Below are 18,886 nucleotides of genomic sequence, written 5' to 3'. Positions count from 1 at the left end.
GGTATTCAGATGGACATTTTTGATTTTCTGATGGAAACCGTAATACACCGCCCTCAAGAAATAAAAAGAAAATTAAAGAGCGGACTGGATAGAGACAATAGAGAAGAAAAGCATGTATAAACATGCAAAAAGAGGATTGAGCAAGAACAGAACGTTAAATCAGCTCCGTTCGTATCTTGCTCTCTTCCCCTGTCAATATACTAGAGACCTCTTTCTGAGAAGGCGGCTCAATATTTTACCAACAAGGGAAGTTCTTGCGCCCAGAAAACAACTTGGTACACAGCCCCTATCGAACGTTTTTGTCAAATAAACGGTCCTATGGAATAATTATATCACATCATCATGATTTTCACGGCGCTGGCCAATGTACAACAAAGATTTGCTGCAATGGTACCAATAGAGAATGTGGCACTTTCTTTAGAAGATAGATGGTCAACATTGATGTTAGGGACCAAAAAGAAATTGACATTTAGAGTAGTGCAATTCCGGCTAAAGATAACCAGGAAAGAACCATCTACATGGTCCATAAGGAGCAGGTTTAAGGACTTTATTAATTGAAACAGGGAGCATCCCCAGTGCTTGGGTCTTATTGAATTGAGAGCAAAAGCACGATTACGAATTGGCGAATTGTGTTACTTATCTTTTGAATTGCCTTGAAGTTAAATAAGTTCTTTTATTAAGACATTGAATTATTGGATTTTGATATAATGAAAAAGTTTTGTAAAATAAAACTAAATTATTTAATTAAAAAAGAAAAAAGAATTGACTGTTTATTAAAAAGTAGATTTTTTGCAATGGATGTTATTGTTGCTGCTTGAATAAAGAAGCAATATGTTTTGGTGATTGTGGACAGGAAGCTCATTGACCTCCTTACATAGTCTGTGTCAAAGCACTTTTTATCACACTGGTTAAATCTTACATACGCCTCCTCACATCTCATCACAATAATCGAAATGAGTTCCACCAGTCAAATCCCATTATACATGCAATACCATGTCTTTATTACCTTCCATCATGCGTCGCACCAGCAAATGCCTGCCATGTTGTTGCTACTTATGTCTAGCACATGTTGTTAAACCTGCGAGCTCCCATCACATGGCAGCATTCCCCTGGTGTCTCATTGCCCCATGTGATCATATGACAACTGTCTGTGCTCATCCCAAGGCACTTGCCAGTTGCATCCCATTAACTTCCCCGCTCTCATCTCATTACCCCTGTAAACCCACATTTCATTTGACTGGCCGTCTCCCATCGCACTATGCTGGTCAGCTTGTATCTCATGACACCCGTCACCTCACTTCAACTGCCAAATCTCATTACGCCTACACTAGTCCACCGCATCCCTCATTACACCAATATAATATTGTTAAAACCCGCCCGATTGCATCTCATTGCTCCCGCTAGCCCAGAATTCTTTATCCTTGCCATGCTGCCTTGTAATCCATTAAGCCCGTCAGCTCATGATGGCTCCAAAATCATTTCAGCTGCCAAATCCTGTTACACATGTAAGCTTACCTCTTCCAATTTACAACTTTTGACATCTCATTACAGCCGTCAGAGTATGTTTTATTACAATGGTCCACTCATCTTGCAGTACAAGTGTGCGATTATAACATGCCACAACTCTGTGTAGATGTCAATTTACATCTCCTCACACCTATCAAACCGAATCATACTTAACACATTTCAGTACACCTGTCAGGTCACTTCTGATTACTGTAATATCAAATGAGGGAATTTAAGTGCCAACAAATAACTAAACAAACTCTGTCTTGAGTTTTCTTCGAGACCCTCTTTTCACATTTATAGGTCTTGTGAACGTGTATGTGGAAAGAACTTAAACTAAAAGAAGCTACAATTGTCAAAATGATCCCAATTTCCCCCCAGAATTTCCCCTTAAATGATTTTCTAAATCTGATCTTGCTGGTCTCTTAGTGAAAATAGAAGTCTCTTTTCTGTGGTCATGGTCAGTAAGAGCTCTTCGTTCTTCCCAGAGGCACTCTCTTCCTCTCTGGAAGCCGAAGCTACAGCATCACGCCGGTGGCGGATGATCCCAACGGAAGACACCTTCTCAGCAAGATCCCAAATGCTAGTGGTGAGAAGCAACCATGCGGTGCTAGATACGGACAACCAGTGATGCCCTCAGAGGGACACCGTCCTCGGCTTCGCCGGGTATGTAATGGGACTTGGGGAAAGGGTGCCACTGAGCCCAGGCTGCTATTGTCAGATGAGTAGAGTGTGTCAAGGCCCATAGTTAAGAGTTAGAACCTGCAAACGTTACAAAGCATTGCCTGTCTGTGTTCCTGCTAGTTTTTGATTTTATCATTTCATAGAAGGGGGCTTCTAAGTTTACATGCCCTCTGAAACTGTCACTGATCGAGTTACTGAATTTTTAAAATACCAATGGGTATGTTATTGGGTCTTGTATAGCACACCTTCTACCATTTTTCAGAGTTTCTTAGCACTTAGGAACATGCAAGAGGTGGGCTGAGGTAAGCTGGGAAGAGAAGTCTGTATGAGTGTAGAGGGGGCGAGAAAGGTGGTTGAGCATGCAATTTTATTGCATGCAGATTGGAAGAAAGTGGTCCCTCGTTTCAGGTACGCTTCTAGGTTTTTGTCCTGGCCTGGGAAAACCCTGTGATGTGTAGGTTTGGTATCAAGTGTGAGTTTGTGTGGTGACTGCATTCATGGACCATCCTCAAGAGTGTTTAGCATTCAGTGGTTCAGTGCTATGGTAGGGTGGAGGCATGTGGCCTCGGTTGTGGAGGGAGACAGAAAGGTCAGTTGTGTTAAGAATAAAAGTGATGCATCTCTTCTCTCTAAAATGTGTACATTTAACACAGCAATAAAACTCAGTGGGCCTGATCGAGTGGTAACAGCCCAGGGCCCAAGCTATAGGCTGAATTCCAGAGCCCAAGTTATAGGCCTGAGACACAAGGGTAAGGGAGGGGAGGTTCGGAGTGGGGAGATGGTGGGGCAGGGGAAACAGCCATCAGGCTACTCACAATGCGGGTTGAAATCGTAGGATTCAGCCTGTGATCCGAGCAATCTGATTGGTTGCCTCTCCCGCCCCAGGTGCTATTTAATAATTTAGAACATCCCAGATGATGGGATCTGCCATCAAGTCTGCCCATAATTTGCCAATGCCTGAAAACAGCCCCTACCTGTGTGACCCTTTCTACCTTCTAATTTTCCTGTGCCTTACCTTTTTTTTAAAAGTAATTTGTGTTTTGTCTCCTGTTTTTGAAAGGAGTCGAGCCACACATTTTTCAATCAAACTTTATATTAAGTTTTGCGAAAAGCGAAAAAGGACTCAAATTAAAATGGCTTTGTTTTGGCTTCCATGGGATGAGGGCAAATAGAGGATGATACAGCAGTGAGAGGGGAAAGCACAGGACAGAAAGTGCTATGTATATATATTTATTTCATTTTACGAAAAGAAAAGTATTGGACAGCACTAGGTGACACATGGCGGTGAAAATGATAGCAGATTAATTCTACTTATGAAAGGCAGAGTGAACACATAAAGATGAGACTTGAGGGAAAAGCCCGGAGGCCTTGTGGAGTTAGGAGCAATGCACTAAGCAGGAACTTGGGCAGACTTCACATAACATTGCACCCCTTAAAGTGCCCAGTATTCTATTGCTCGAATACAGCTTATTTTCAGGTGCTAGAAAGCCAGATGACCCTTTCTCATGTCCATTACTCTGATGTGTTTACTATTTCAGCTTCGAAGAAACGTGCTCAGTGAGATGAAATACATTGAGTTGGTGATAGTTGCAGACCAAAAGGAGGTGAGTTCCAGGTGAATCCCCCGCACATCCTAAACCTCTCACCCTACATATTGACCTGTCCCCGCCATGCCTATCTGACCTCGCAGAGACCCAATGCCCTGATCTGTTCCCTTTTTCTCACCATCTACCCTCCCGCGTTGTCCCCTTTGTCTGTCCATCTTTGCCATAAGGGATCTCCTATTTGCTGCCTCTGGGATGTTGGGTTGTCTCTTAGGTGTACTGGTCTATATAGAATTGCGGAAATTCGCCAACAGACTGCACTCTTCTAAAAGGCTTTATAAACGGAAGCAAAGCCAGTGGGGGTCATTGAAATTTCCCCGGTGCAGTTAAAAATGCAGGTAAAAGTGCTGGTAAACCTGGTACTGTAAGGAAGGCATGGTATCAAAGTAAGACGGACACAAGTGACCACAGTTCAAGGGTGTTTATTGAACTTTATCAAGTGTGTGAAAAACTCCTATCTCTAAGATTGGAGCAAGCTGTGACCATCAAATGAATAATAATACAGTCATAGTGGAGTCTCGTAAAAGAAAAGGGCCTATACTAAAAAATAAACTATTGCCAATACTTACCGCTAAGTTACAAATAGTGTGGGGCAATGTTCACGAAAAATAAAGAAGTGTTCACAAAATAAATCAGGATGTTCAGGCCGTTGGCCTCCCTTCCCCATGTTTTTAGTACGGCACAAGGCGGTTCACTTGAGCATAGCACACTCTTGGGCTTCTTCGGTACAACGAGACAGTTCCTTTTACCAACATCAGGGCCTGCTGTGTCCAAGTCTCTTACATTCAAAGGCTCTTAATTCAGAGGGCCTGATGTACCAAAAACAATGAAAAAAGTTCCTTTCCAAATACCCAAGTCGTGCGAGTCACTCTTCACCCTGGATCCAACTGTGCCGAGATCGTATCCCTTTTTATACAATTAGCCTCCCTCAGCCGGGATCAGACCAATTTCAGTTCATAGGCTATCAATGACTTTTGAATGTGCACAGGATTTAGCTTGACCCACTGCAGGACCACTTCAATTTCACAGTTTAATAATTCTCACATGCTCAGTAGGATACTAAACAGAGATCTTCAAGTGAGCACCCACATGGCGCCGCACCACTCTGTATCTTGTACCTATTTTGAAAGGTGGGGGGGTTGAGCTTCTAGGTATCCCACATGGTAGGATGGGGAAAACGTGTTAGAGGGAAGGGGATACTGTGTCTCACCTTTCAGTGTCCCACTTCCGCTCCCCGAAGACCCCTCATCCAGGTGATCCTCCCGCACTGGTCCACCCCCAGGAACTGAATTCAATAGTGATGGCCATGTCCTGGCCACCTGGATGACAGATCCCCGAGGACTAGCTGGTGAGCCACCTTCAGGTTTCTCACAGTACTGACACTTTTACCGCATATGGGGAACACATGTTTGCCGGTGGGGTGAATGATTTACCCCCAGCTAAAAGCTGGTGGTAAATCGGGCCCCCACCGGCAAAACAATGGCAGCATTTCCGGCACAGTTATTACTGGCAATCCCCTAAATGGAGTCCTATGGGACTTCATGGAATGGGGATTTCCTGCTGTTGCCGGCGGTGATACTGGGATATAGGGCACCGGTAACGGTTGGTCAGTTTCCCGGTATCCCGTTGGTAATACCAGTGGGATACCTGGAAACTTGTAATGAGGGCCAGTGACATGTCAGGTACAGTGATCTATGTGGGACTAGGCTTCAGGGGTTACATGCATGTACCAGGGAGGGTGGTGTTGTAATATGCTTTCTTCCTGCCTTGTCTTCGATACGTCAGTGGTGATGTCATGGCAGTTGTAAGAGTGGAATGTGGTGGGAGTGCTGACTGCTCAGTGTTCTGTGTATAACAGCTGGCTCAGAGATAAGGTGTTGTGTCCTGTAAACCTTTGGGCTGATCTATCCTGCAATGTAACTAATAAAGAAGATTTCCTTTTGTACCTGCGGCTCCTGGTCATCTCTGGGAAAGGACCCCTTGCTTATCCGTGAGGATAGGGTGATGTGCATGGATAAATTATAAGGACTGTGAGAAACCAAAGGACGTCTCACTTGCTAGTCCCTAGGGATCTCTCTTTCTCAGGTGGCCAGGGCACGTTCATCGCCTTTGGATCCAGACCCTGGTGGTGGACCAGTGCAGGTGGATCACCTGGGTGGGGGATCTTTGGGGAGTAGAGGTGAGGCAACCGATGGTGAGACGCAGTATTCACCTCTTTCCCGTGCCTATATCCCATCATCTTTTTTAGGATTCTCCAATGTCCGAACTCCCACCTACCCCCCTTTCTACATAAACACTGGGCCGAGGAAGAGGGCGACTGGGAGTAAAGAGGCTAACCCTTACATATCTCATTGGACATGTCACATTAATCAGGTTGGCAAAGTCAGGCACTTGACCTTAATCACATTCATCTGATACCAGACACACTCTGAGAAAGGTGAGACGCGAGAAGGAGCAGATCTTCCAGGGCAAAGGCAAACCCACTGGAGCGGGAGTACCGATTGAAGGAACAATGGAGAGGGGTAGGAAAACCCTGAAGTTCTCTAAAGGAGGTTGTTGCCTCTGGGAAACCATGAAAGAGACACAGAGAAAGCCAAATCCCAGACAAGAAGAAGTCTGCATTGTGTTTCAAAGACTCCAGCAACCCTCCCAGGTGAATGACAGGGCTGGGAAGGCGAGGCCAAGCCTGTGGTATCAACCTTGACTTGTGAATCAAAGATGCAAAGAAAATAAAGGAATGCACACAACTGGTGAGTTAGCGAAAGACCGGAAAGGCCCGTTCTTGTCAAGGAAAGTTTGAAGCTCCAACAGTGCATCTCACAATTGAAGGTTGCACGCATGCTGATGAGATGCGAAAGAAAGCAAACAAGTAATGAACTTTTAAGTTACTGATAACTGTGAAGCCAGTGATACAGAGTAGCGTAGTGGTCCGGCAAAAGGAAATAGCCCACTTGAAAGTCTCCACAAAATGTTTGATGTCATGTTATAAAGCGGCAAAGTGAATGTACTTTGAAATGCGCAATGGGTAAGATTTCTTTTAACTTTTCCGGTTGAGGTATAGAACTACCAATACCAAGAGACATTGTGGCAAATAACATTAAGGAAAACCTGAAGTGAAACCCAAAGTGGCCCTGTGGCGGTCTATGGTAAAAGCCTTGTACATTCGAAAGTCTCCAACATCAGTGAAAGGTCCGAGCCTGACTGAGGGAGACCAGGAAACATGAAATAAGTTAGGGGAAGGGAACCCCTAAACAATGTGAATGAAGCTTGGGAAAGGGAACCCCTGTGAGTGCTGTGATTGCGAGGTCCGAGCCCGGCTGAGGGAGATCTACGTTGAATGAGGTACTTTTGGTTGAAAGGTCCAAGCCAGACCGAGGGCGACCTACGTGAACTATTGATGCCTTGAGAGGTCCTAACCCGACAGAGGGAAACATACGTGAACATTTGTCGAACTGTGAAAGAACCTTTGGAAAGCTAGAATAAGTGGCTTTAACGTGGAAGGCCAAATGGGCCTCAACCCATGTTTTGAGCTGCCTTTTTTTGATAACCAGAGCCAGAGTATGTCATCCTGTTTACGCGTGCCACCTTACTCTGTGCTGTCCAACGTGGGGAGCAGAGTAGACTTGTATAAGAGATATGGCAGGCATTAGGTTTTGTTAGTATAGGCCATTTTGATTTGACATAGACTGACTAGGGCTATGTTTTCTTTATTATTTGATGGTAGAGACTACTCCCATCATAGCTATACGGCAACATAGGAATTTTTCGAAACCCCAAGAATCTAATAAAGGTTTTGAAACTTGTAACTTGTGTGCCAGTATCATACTTGTGATACCATGTCTCCCTCTGGTGATATAAGGGATGGCAGAGTCTACTATATCCTACTTTCTATAAGCCGATGTGTGGTGGCATTGGGCAGCACAGAGTGGGATAGCATGTGTTGGTTATGAGCTTTTCTATGGTGGTGTTTGAAGGCTGGGAGATCTGGCAGGTCCTGTTTCTCCTTTCTAAATTTGTTTCACCTTGTCCCGTCTCCTCTCTCAGTACAAGAACTATTACTCGGACATGGCGAAGCTGCAGCAAAGGATGCTAGAGATTGCCAACCAAGTTGATGAGGTAAGTCTATGCTGGAGATGACAGCCCGAGAGCAGGCATCCGGTTACTCTCACCATTGCATCTTAAAAGTTGAACCATGCTCCCTTCAGCCTTATGTACAGTGTGCACGGCTGGGTCATTCTGGGTGGGGGGCGGGTGTCCGGGAGTAGGAAAACAACCTCTTCCATATGCTGCCCCTCTCTGGGTGGTCTGTATCCAAGCCCATGCCCCCAAGTTCATGTTCTTTTCAAGCCAACCTTCTAACTGCATATACTGCCTTTGCAGTTTTACCAGCCGCTGAATGTGCGTGTGGTTCTGGTGGGTCTAGAAGTCTGGAACCGTGACGACCAAATCTTGGTAGGTGGAAACCTTACAGACACGCTGAACCGCTTCCTAGCATGGCGTCAGACAAACCTGCTTCCGCGGATGCCCCATGACAACGCACAGCTCTTAAGGTAAGAACATTGCTTCAAAAACATTTGCAGAACAGAATCAGAGATTGACACGGACACGTCTGTGAATGTGTGCAGTGTTCACTCTTTCTTCTCCCCGGTGTAAATGTAACTCCTTAAAGTACCCAGATTTAGTTTAAAAATAAATACACATAGCAAAATAAAAATGAAAGAAATATATTTTAAGGTGTGCTTCTCAAAAGCAATTGCAAATGTTAATTCATCTATGACATAGCCAGTCATTTGCTTTCTATGTTGAGACTGGTAGCTGTTACCCTCCATGTGCAAGAAAGGTGGTGTTGATAAATTGCGGTCACACATCTGCCTTCCGACCTTTGAGCTGTGGTGAATCATTAACATGTCTAAATCTAGATGCTAGTTCTTTTTTTCTAAAGACTTCCATGACCATTTATTAGAATATTTATTTATTTATTTATTTATTTATTTATTTATTTATTTAATGTGTTTCAGTTAATTAAAACTTTTCACATTTTTAATCAAGAATATTACGAACAATACATTACATTAACACTTACATTTCATACATTTATCATAAAATACTAAAACATAAAACAAACTCACATTTATCATATTATCAGATTTAAATCTCATTTACATTTTTTTTTAAATATGTACACTCCATAAAATCCCATCGCAGACTCTTACAAATACCACATACAAATACAATAGTCAACAAACACTCTTAAATCATTCCAAGCGAATATTCAGTATTAGGAGCCCCCAAATGTATGTGGAGAAAAAAGCCCTAATTTCCCTCTAATCATCTTTGGGTATCCTCAATGTGACTTCCAATCAAATTCGGTAAAGTGCTAACTGCAAGTATTTAAAATCAGAATTTAAACAATGAATACAACAATCTGAGTCCTTAATAGTATCAACGTTGGGAACATACAGCCCCAAATATTTTAGCTATATGTGGCCCAATTCTTGTCATGAAATGCTTAGCAGACTCGAGGTAAATCCTTTTTTTTTTTTTTTTAAGATTCTGCAAGTTCTCTCATGCACAGGAATCTTCTTCATGGGGCCCAGGATAGTCAAAACGGGTAAGCGATTCAATCGCAAAAGCATTATACATCTTCTCAGATCTTTCGTTGGACATAGGGTCATAAAAGACACAAAACTGTATGTCCTTAAACTGCACAGATGTTCAAAGTTATTGCCCAAGTCCCACTGCTGAATGTTTCTTGTGATGCATTTCTTCATGTCATAAAAAGTATCATTCCAATTTGGAATCCACCCAACATTTTCAAGTTCTTGCTTAATTTGCATCACATACCTTGTTCGATCACTCCTTTCCATCTCCTTACCAATGGAACACAGGAGCAATTCCTTTTCAGAGGTCATAGCTTTTATGTATAATGTTACTCATTTAAGGGTCCCCATATATAGAATGGACATCAGCCCCAGTTCCAATCAAATTATTTCTTTTGGAACACAGTGGGGTAGACCAATAATCCTCCTCCAAAAAGTACTTTCAACTTTTGTTAGCCAATCCCAATTATCGATAGTTAATGCCTCTGACTTTATTAAGAGTCAAAAGCAGCTTTGAGGTCAATATATAGGGCATATAGACTAGGACTACCTTTTATGCGTGCTCTTTCAATCAACCTATCCACCGCCCTTATATTGGCCACCGTAGAGCACTCTGCTCTAAAACCAGTTTGAGATCTATCCAAGGTGGCATTCTTTGTCACCCATGCTTGCCTTTTTTGCAATAACAGATAGGCAAAACAATGTCCAGTGATATTCGTCATTCAGAGAAGTCTATAATTTTTTGGCTCCTGTATGTCTCCCTTCTTATACACTGGAACCAGCATGGCTGTTTGCCATACACTAGGATTCTGCCCACTCTGCAATACTTTCTCAGAAAGCCATAACCGGGTCTTGGCCCACATTTCTGGCTCTGGTTTTATAATAATATTAGCCACTCCGTGAGGGCCGGGAGTTTGCAATGTCTTCAATCTCTTCGTTTTATACATAATCTCATCCTCCTCCATAATGAATTCATGTTTATACTGATATTCACTACGAGTGACCATAGACAGCTGCTCGCACTCCCCATTGATTTACCCAGGTATTCGCCCATTGCTGTCCACCAATGGGATTAATAGTTTTCCGATTCCTAGCACCGTTTGTCTCTCCCAGCATATGCCATATATCACGAACATTCTTGGCATTCAAAATTGCGACCATGCATTGCCAATCCCTTATTTTACTCTTTCTTCCACCAACGAATATAGTTTCCATATTGGTTTTTAATTGTTTTACAGATGGCATATATCATGGGATTGGTCTTGCCACTATACTTGAGCAACCGTATCTCTCTCCTCATTTCACGCTTCCTATTTCCTATAACACAATCATATGCTCTTACTACTCTACCGCCGCTTACAGTGTGAGGGGCAGCATAATACCCATGTTTTTTCTTAAAATTCCAGATCCATACTTCCATCTCTTCACTAGTTCAATACTCAATGTTAGTCAACAAGGGAGCAACACTCCCCTTAATTCCCACCTTAGCCCTTCTGATGTTTCTGTGGGACCATTTAATACTGTTCCCAGCTTGATTAACTTCAATTGCTATCCCTCTAGTGAATTCATCACTCACGTTTCCTACAGAATATTGCATGGTAACTGTAGCATGGCCAATAACGTTGTTCTCTTTCATGGTCAATCCTACCACCCCATGGAGCAACACAACACTAACAAAGAAGTAGGCAAGCGTGGCACGTTTATTACCCAATTTCCATGAGTAATTACTGTTACGATCACTCTCAGCATGTCAGTTTAGCATGTTTAGGTCGCATTCACTTAGCAATTCCACCCATTTATTTCCTTCACAAGAAGCATGCACTTGTAACATTGGGCTTTTTCTGTCCAAGTGGGGATGGGGGGGACTTCATTTCTGCAGATACAACTGCAGTTTAAATCTCCACCCAATATAACAAGATCTCTTACATTCCCTGTGGATATTCATTCAACAATTCAAATTTTGCAGTTTGCAGATTATCATTTACTATATCCCCAGAGGGGTTATAAGTATTAACAATGAGCGTTCGGCCTCCAGAGTAGGGATTAATATCATCGACCTCTACTGCTAACACATATCCGGGCATAGTGGGCCAACAATTTTCCAGGCCTTCAATTGATATGAATATTACTTAATCAATCTCGGATATAATGTCATTGATTTCGACAGTGTGCAGTTAAAAAGCAACACACACAACAAAACAATATATTTTCTTTCTGGTAATATTGTCACTTAAAAGTAATTGTGCTCCTAAATCTTTATGGAGATCCCTAGTTATTAATAAACACCTGCCTTCCCTATTAGGCATATCTCACTTTTGTTCTGGCAGTGTTTTGTTACTCTACAAGAGGATGGGTGATTGTGGTGTTGCTCAAAAGTGGCAGTTAGTTAGGCAATTAATTTTTTCCAACGCCTGCTCTGTTCCAGCATTGGACATGGGTGCACCAGATGCCGCAGGTGGGCTACCGGGCCCTCTGTGTGAACTTTGCAACTGGAAGCCTTGCCTTGGTGACGAGGGAAGGGGGTGTGTGAGAGAGGGGGCACTGATACATTGGGCAGGTAATGAACATATCACGCAGCCCTTGCGTGATAGACATGGTTTCCCGGTCGATTACCCAAGCACAGTGTCTACAAAAGTCACAGACTTTCAGGAAAATAAAGTATACTTGGCCACGTTTCTCATCATGGTGGAGTCTGAGTCTCTGAGACCCTAGTCATAGTTCTGCGTCTTTGTCTTGGCTGCATCGGCTCTTTGGACTGTGGATGACATGTAGTTCCACTCCTCCGTTAGGGGTCTCTTTACTTGGTAGGCATCCCTCTACCTGTACATTGGCCTGCATTCCTCCTTTGAATACTTGATCACTGGAGCTGATCTGTCATAGTCATTGGCCCTGGCTCAGGTCACTATATGAATCCTTACGCGCCAGGTCTTGCCTTCTTCCTTTCCCTGCTCTTTCTCCTCCACCATCTCTTGCTTTCACATTTTCTCCTTCACCTTCTCCAGTTCTCATTCCTACTCATGCTCTTGTTCTCCCTTCTCCTTCTACAATCTCTGTGTGTCTCCTCCATACTCTTCCCCTCAATCTCTCTCCTGCTCTCCTCTCTCTCAGTAACACCATTTCTCGGGACCGCCATCCTCTACTCCAATAAAGATAGTGAAGAGTGGCTTCCTTTTGTACTGTGAGTAATAGGGTGGATGTGGACTCTAATGGGCTACAGGGGTGAACTGGCCGATAGGGAACTCTGGAGATTCCCTGGTAGGCCTTTGCACCCTGGGCCTCCTTTGTGTGGTATTGCCATATTTTCTCAATAGGAAAAGGGTTCGGCTTGCTTAAAATGTGTAATATGGGTCCACTTTGAAAATTATTTGCAGGGCCTCTTTTAGTTCCCAGTCCACCCCTGATTGACTGTCCCGTTACTTCCTGGTATCCCTTGCACTAATTTGTTCTTGCCACTTGTGCTTACTTCTTCCTCTTTTGTGTAAACCTTCCCCCTCCTTAACTGCAGGTGAGGGGAGTTTTCTGTTGATTTAGTTTATGTTCTCCCCATGTTAAGGTCAGGCAGAAGAGTCATGGCTGTTGCCTGACCTAGACGTCTGTCTGGAAGGTTCTTGGGGAACTGGCTCTCACATCTGATTGTATATTTTGAACTGAATATTGTAGTTCGCTATTGCGTGTCCAGCGTGAGCTCCTGATCCATATCTCTTGTATAGGTTTGACTTTAGACTCCAGTCCGAGATCCATATCCTGCTTTGTCCTTCAGGTGCATGCCGCTATGAGACCACTGCTCTACCCATGAACTTGCAGACTTCATGCAATGTGTTTCTGTCTCTTCTCTACACCGTGTGTGTGTGTGTGTGTGTGTGTGTGTGTGTGCACGCTGTCTTACTCTGCACTGGGTATCTGTCTGTGATTCATGTCCTGCTTGACCTTATGCAGTGTGCTTCTGTCTCTTCTCCACAGCCTGTGTGTATGTATATGTATGTGAGCATTCTAACTCTTATACCAGGTTTTCCGCTGGTTACCTGTAGGAGATACCTTTGTTTAAGGTCACTCTTGTCTGCCTGGTCTGACGGGGCACGGATCGAAATGAGGATTTGTTGACCAGGAGCAAACAGCAGCTCCTGGGTATTAGTCATCACCCGCTGGACAGGAGTTATCTCTGGGGAGCCAGGAAGCACATGTACTAACATAGAACACAGCAAATCTAACTTGGCCGCACAATGTCCCTTTGAGGTGTCCTTTATTCTCTTTTATACATATTCCCAAACCTACACAGTTCATATCGCATAGATATGTTTATATGACACCACCTGCCTTGGGAGTCAAAAGTATCTCCTGGTTGCTGTTAGTTTCAGTCTAACAGGGCTCCCCTTGGTTATAACCAGGAGCTAAATAGCTCCCAGACCATAGCAATTTCGAACCCTGCTGGGGGAGGACTGGGCGATACCCCCTTCTCTAAATTGGTCCCCCAATGTATCCTAGTCACTGTTGGCTGGTTTTGCAACAGTGACAGAGCCATCAATGTGGACCCCTGATTTTGCATATGGCCTTGCAGCACCACCACATACTCATACTCAATGTGATGAATGGTGGTTTTGTGGAGGACACACCAGGTCTCATCTGTGACGGTCACCAACTGGGTGGCCTGCTGTGCTAAGAATACCAAAATGGTGGAGGTACTCTTCAGTCAACTGAGGAACCTATGGTTTTAGTTTATATAGCGGTAATGCTGAGTACCGTTGGACAGACATGCTCACTGGCAGTCCATGCCCTTGGGCATTGTGGGAAAGCAGGTGATATTTCAGAATGGGGAGCTTGTGTGAGGCTGGCAATGTTTCTCCCTTTCTGTCTGCCTGGAAGCACATAGGTAGGCCTTCATTTGGATCTTGGTGGTGGATCCAGCAGGAAGAGCCATGCTTCTTGCACACTGTTCCCTGCACAAGACATATCCCCACATACTTCCATGTATGTCTGCAAAGTAGAAATTGTCACTTCCCTGGGAAACACTGAAACAAAGAAGAACAGGGAGTACAGGAATCAATATAATATTGGGACGAGGAAGAGCAATGAGGAATGAAGACCTCACTACTGTGAAGAGGAAGAGCAACAACCTACTGAGGATTGAAGACCTCACTACTGAGATGAGGAAGAGACAAGGTTCCATGTGGCAGGTCCCACAGAACCAAGGTGCACGGACTAGATGCAATAGAACGGCTAATACCATTCAAGTCATAAAAGGGGAAGAAGGACTGGCAACGGCGAGGGGCCTACCCAGGAGGAAGCGGGAGATTTGAATGCTGGCAGCTGTAGAGGAGACAGGAAGCAGAGAGTACTGAGAACGGACCACTTACCCACTGATAAAGGTGTTCTTAGAAGCTCTGTTGCAGATGAACATCAGCGAGTAGTAGAAGCCTGAGCTGCCATCCAGTTAGGAAGCATGGAGCGCGTGAGCAAACCGTCCCGCCAACTGTCCCGGTCTCCCTGACCTCCCCAGAGAGGTCAGGGAGACCGGGACAGTTGGCGGGACGGCTAGGAGAAGGGTGGATCACGAAAGCGAGTCTGGGAGCCGCACCCATATATCTAATCAAGGCCTCCACACCAGTCTGCATAGTCACAGTACCTGGCAGGATAGTATACCAGGTAGGCTGTGACCAACAAAGTAGTACTACCAGTAGTAGTCCAGCAGGACGATCACAATTAAATAAAGTCGAATCTGGGATTCACACCCACATGAAGAGCGAGCCAAAGCAATCTACATACCACAGTACCTGGCAGAAGAGTATACCAGGTTGACGGTGACCAGTGGAGTAGTAGAAGTTAAACAAGAGAACTCACAATTGGGAAGTACAGAGAAGGCAAAGTTGGGACTCCATCACATATGAAGAGAGAGCTAAAGCACTCCTCATGATCACAACACCTGGCAGTATAGTGTACCGAGTTGTCTGTGAAACCAAGAAGGCAAGAGGAAACAAGAAATTTCCCTCGGAACGTGGTAAAGGACATAAGCTTTATAATCAGTGCTCGATAGAAGCAAGAGCCAGGTTGACTGAGGAATATACTTGGAAGAAACTAGGGAAAGGATAGCCTTCTCCCTAGTAATTTGTATGGACAGTATCAAGGACATTTCTGGAACACTGATAGAGGAAAAGACCCTCATTGAACATTTGGAGGGCACAACAACCTGGGAGTAAGGTTGTTCTTCCTTTTAGAGTTTATTTGTTGCACCATTTTGGAACTTTGCTTTGCGAGTTGCAACACAACTTTGAGACTAAAGAAGATCCTCTTTTCACATTAGTTTAGGTTTTAGTGTGGGGCTGGAAATAGGAATTTCGACACAACGGTAGACTTGTTTCTTTTGAACTATCCTGACAGCCTCCTTACACTATTATTTGGAGGCATGGAAACCCCTCTTAGTGTTAGGGTCAGGAAGGTATTTCTCCAACCCTGATTTGTTTAATAAAAGTCTCTGCCAACAAGCATGCAACCTGTGTGTCCATGTCCTTCCACACCCTTACAGTACGCTCAAATGAAGAACATTCTATACAAGTATTGTCGTTTCACAATGGTCCCATTTAGAAAGTTTTACGTTGGTATGGTGCTCCCTTCTTTTATGTTTGGGATGGAATTTGCTGAATGTGATTGGAATTGCCTTAGTAGATTGGAAGCCACACTTTGGAAGAAACTCTTGGGGTTGCCAATCTCATCCTCATCTGTTAAGATTAGTTGGGCTAATTTCTTAGAAATCTTACCATAATCTAGCGAAATTAAGGCTATCCCGTAAGATTTTAATACCACCATGGGTCTCCCTAGTCACTGACTTAAATGCAGTCATGCTCAAAAATGCATGTAGACCGTTGAGGAAATTCTGTAAAGAATGTTAAGATATTTTGGCAGAAATAGATTCTGGGAAGAAGCACATTATAGATTTTTTTTTTAAAATTGTATTTCGTTAACTTAAACCTTTACACTTATAAATGTATAGCCCTTATAAAACAATACATACAAACAATACATAAAAGGTGACTATTTCATCACATTTACTTTGACAAGAAATCACATCAATTATTTTAATTATTATTATTTAATAATAGCCTGGCTAGGACAACAGGAAATATAAAACAGTGATGTGGTGTAGGGACTATGAATAACTACTGCACTATACACATTTACAAGAATTCACTATGATATACCAACCGCTGAATACTATCCTGCAATATGTAAAGAGATTCCAGACACAAAGTACTGCTATATATTTGTGAGATTTTGATTTAATTTCTTGGGCACTTTACAAAGATGGGGACCAATTTGAGGAATCACCCAAAAATAGGAACTGACGGCTTTGTGGGGTGGTTGGATGTGAGGAAACATTGAAACACCTGTCGATAACCTGTCCGGCCACTAAAGATTTAAAACAAATCGCTTTTGGCAAATATGTTCATAGGCTGGCCATCCTGTCTAGTAATAGTTTTCGGCTCACCTTATGAGCAGTTATTCCATACCACTAGTTATTTCCCTTATACAGGTCCTAATAAGAATACATGAATTGTTGGGTGAACATGTATATAAATTAATTGAGTGTGTAATAATAGGAATTGTACTATTGTTATGATGTTTTAGTATCCTGGAGGTTTTCGGGTTCTGTTTTTTTTCTTCAATTTAAGCATTACTCTGATTTTTAAATGTACATATGGTACAAACTAATGTGTAAAGTTTTTTTATAAGGTATAAATAAAAGAAATCATATCCATTTGCACCATATCTCATCTGATTTTATTAAGTCAGTTTCAGTTTATTTCGGATTAGATACAATCCATACAATTATTATGTTCCATTTCATCATATCATATTCTACCTCATTCTACTCCATTCCATTCTATCCCATGCCACTCTATTCTATATCATGCCATCCTACTACATCCCCTCAGTCATATCCAGCCCCATTCCTATAACACATCAATACAGCCTATCCTAAGCTCTTCCATTGTATGTCTTTCCATCCTACTCCACTCTGTCCCATTCCATCCCAACTGACCACATCCCATCTTATAACACATTGCATGCATCTCTTCACTTTCACCCATTTTGGTGCCATTGCGTCCTATGCTAGTGCATCTATGTCCATTTTATCTCATCCCATAACTATCTTATCTTATTCCACCACATTCCACCCTATTCTGTTACATAGTTTTCTGTCCCATCAATTTCATCCAATGACATTCTATCTAATGTTCCCATCACTTCCAGAACCACCCCTTTCTATCCTATCTCATCTGATTGCATGCCACTATCCAATCCAGAATTCGGGTCAATAGAAGTCTATGTCAAAACACAGTTTAAGAGGACCTGTAGAAACATTTCACCCTGGACAACTTGCACCCCTCAGGTTAAATATCACAAATAACCCCCCGAACCCTTTGGTCAGCAGTTGGTAGTGCTGGTTGTGGTTCCCGAAAACACCTATTAAGAACAGTAAAAAAAAACTGTGACATTATCTTTTTACAGATGCTTCTTGCCAGAATATGGTCATCTAGGGACTTGAACCCTGGACCACTGATGACCGAGACAGCCATAAAGAAGAAGAATTGGTCTTCAAAGGAGTGGCTACCACCAGCCAGAAGTGAAGGCAATGGCAAAGATGGCTGCTGGAAGATGGGGGAAGTTAGCAAATCAGATATAGGTGGCTTGATGGACAAAGAAGGACATATAATTAGCAGACAACAGTACCAAGGTGAAGATGATGGTGCAGGAGACCCACACAAACAGCAGAGGGTAGGTAATGATGTCTCAAGTCTTCTGAGTGACGGCAGCTTCTCATATCAAGGCAGACGATTAAGATGGTAAAACAGAAAAGGGGTGGTAAATGGCCCGAGGGTTCCATGTCATTTCATCTACAGTAATTACTTTGTGGTAATTGAATACAAAGTAATTACTTTGAAATGCTACTTTGAATTCTTTTATTTTGAGGGGTCGCCCCATTCCTGCCTTTCCCTTCATTACTACCCCTCTCCAAAACCCTCCCCACCCCATTAACCCATAACTTCCCACATTTGTCTGAGTAATTTCGAAGTAATTACTTCCTAGTAAATTACTATGAAGATGAAGTAATTACTGTCGATGAATGAACGGGATACCGGCCAGAGATGGTCCCAGCACAGAAGTTTCAACCCAGCCAGCGAGGACGACTAGCAGGATGAAGAGGAAAGCCCAGTAAGGCAGCAGTTCCATGTCATTTCATCGACAGTAATTACTAAGTGGTAATTTGCTACGAATTTTACTTCCAATTACTTAGTTTTCTATTTTGGGGACACCTGTGCCCCCAATGCTTCCACTTTCCCTTCATTACTACCCCCCCCAAAGCTCTCGCCACCCTCCTTTGTAACACTTAACCCTTAAATACCCATATTTGTCAAAATAATTTCGAAGTAATTACTTCGTAGTAAATTACCAAGAAGATGATGTAATTACTGTCGCTGAATGAACGGAATACCGACC

General features: G+C 43.1%; 1 protein-coding gene across 5 annotated transcripts in view; it reads left to right on the top strand.

The window, feature by feature from the left end:
* The window catches only part of ADAM15 (ADAM metallopeptidase domain 15), a 583,228-nt gene that overhangs the window by 269,738 nt on the left and 294,604 nt on the right, over positions 1-18,886 (top strand). For all 5 annotated transcript variants that reach the window (XM_069650163.1, XM_069650162.1, XM_069650165.1 and 2 more), the window contains 4 exons: positions 1,995-2,172; positions 3,729-3,794; positions 7,839-7,910; positions 8,175-8,344. In XM_069650163.1, coding sequence (XP_069506264.1) covers positions 1,995-2,172; positions 3,729-3,794; positions 7,839-7,910; positions 8,175-8,344 — 486 coding nt within the window. The remainder of the gene's footprint in view (positions 1-1,994; positions 2,173-3,728; positions 3,795-7,838; positions 7,911-8,174; positions 8,345-18,886) is intronic.

Source organism: Ambystoma mexicanum, chromosome 1p, assembly GCF_040938575.1.
Source record: "Ambystoma mexicanum isolate Mex_15411 chromosome 1p, UKY_AmexF1_1, whole genome shotgun sequence".
Taxonomy (NCBI): domain Eukaryota; kingdom Metazoa; phylum Chordata; class Amphibia; order Caudata; family Ambystomatidae; genus Ambystoma; species Ambystoma mexicanum.
This window is presented reverse-complemented; position numbering and strand designations above follow the sequence as displayed.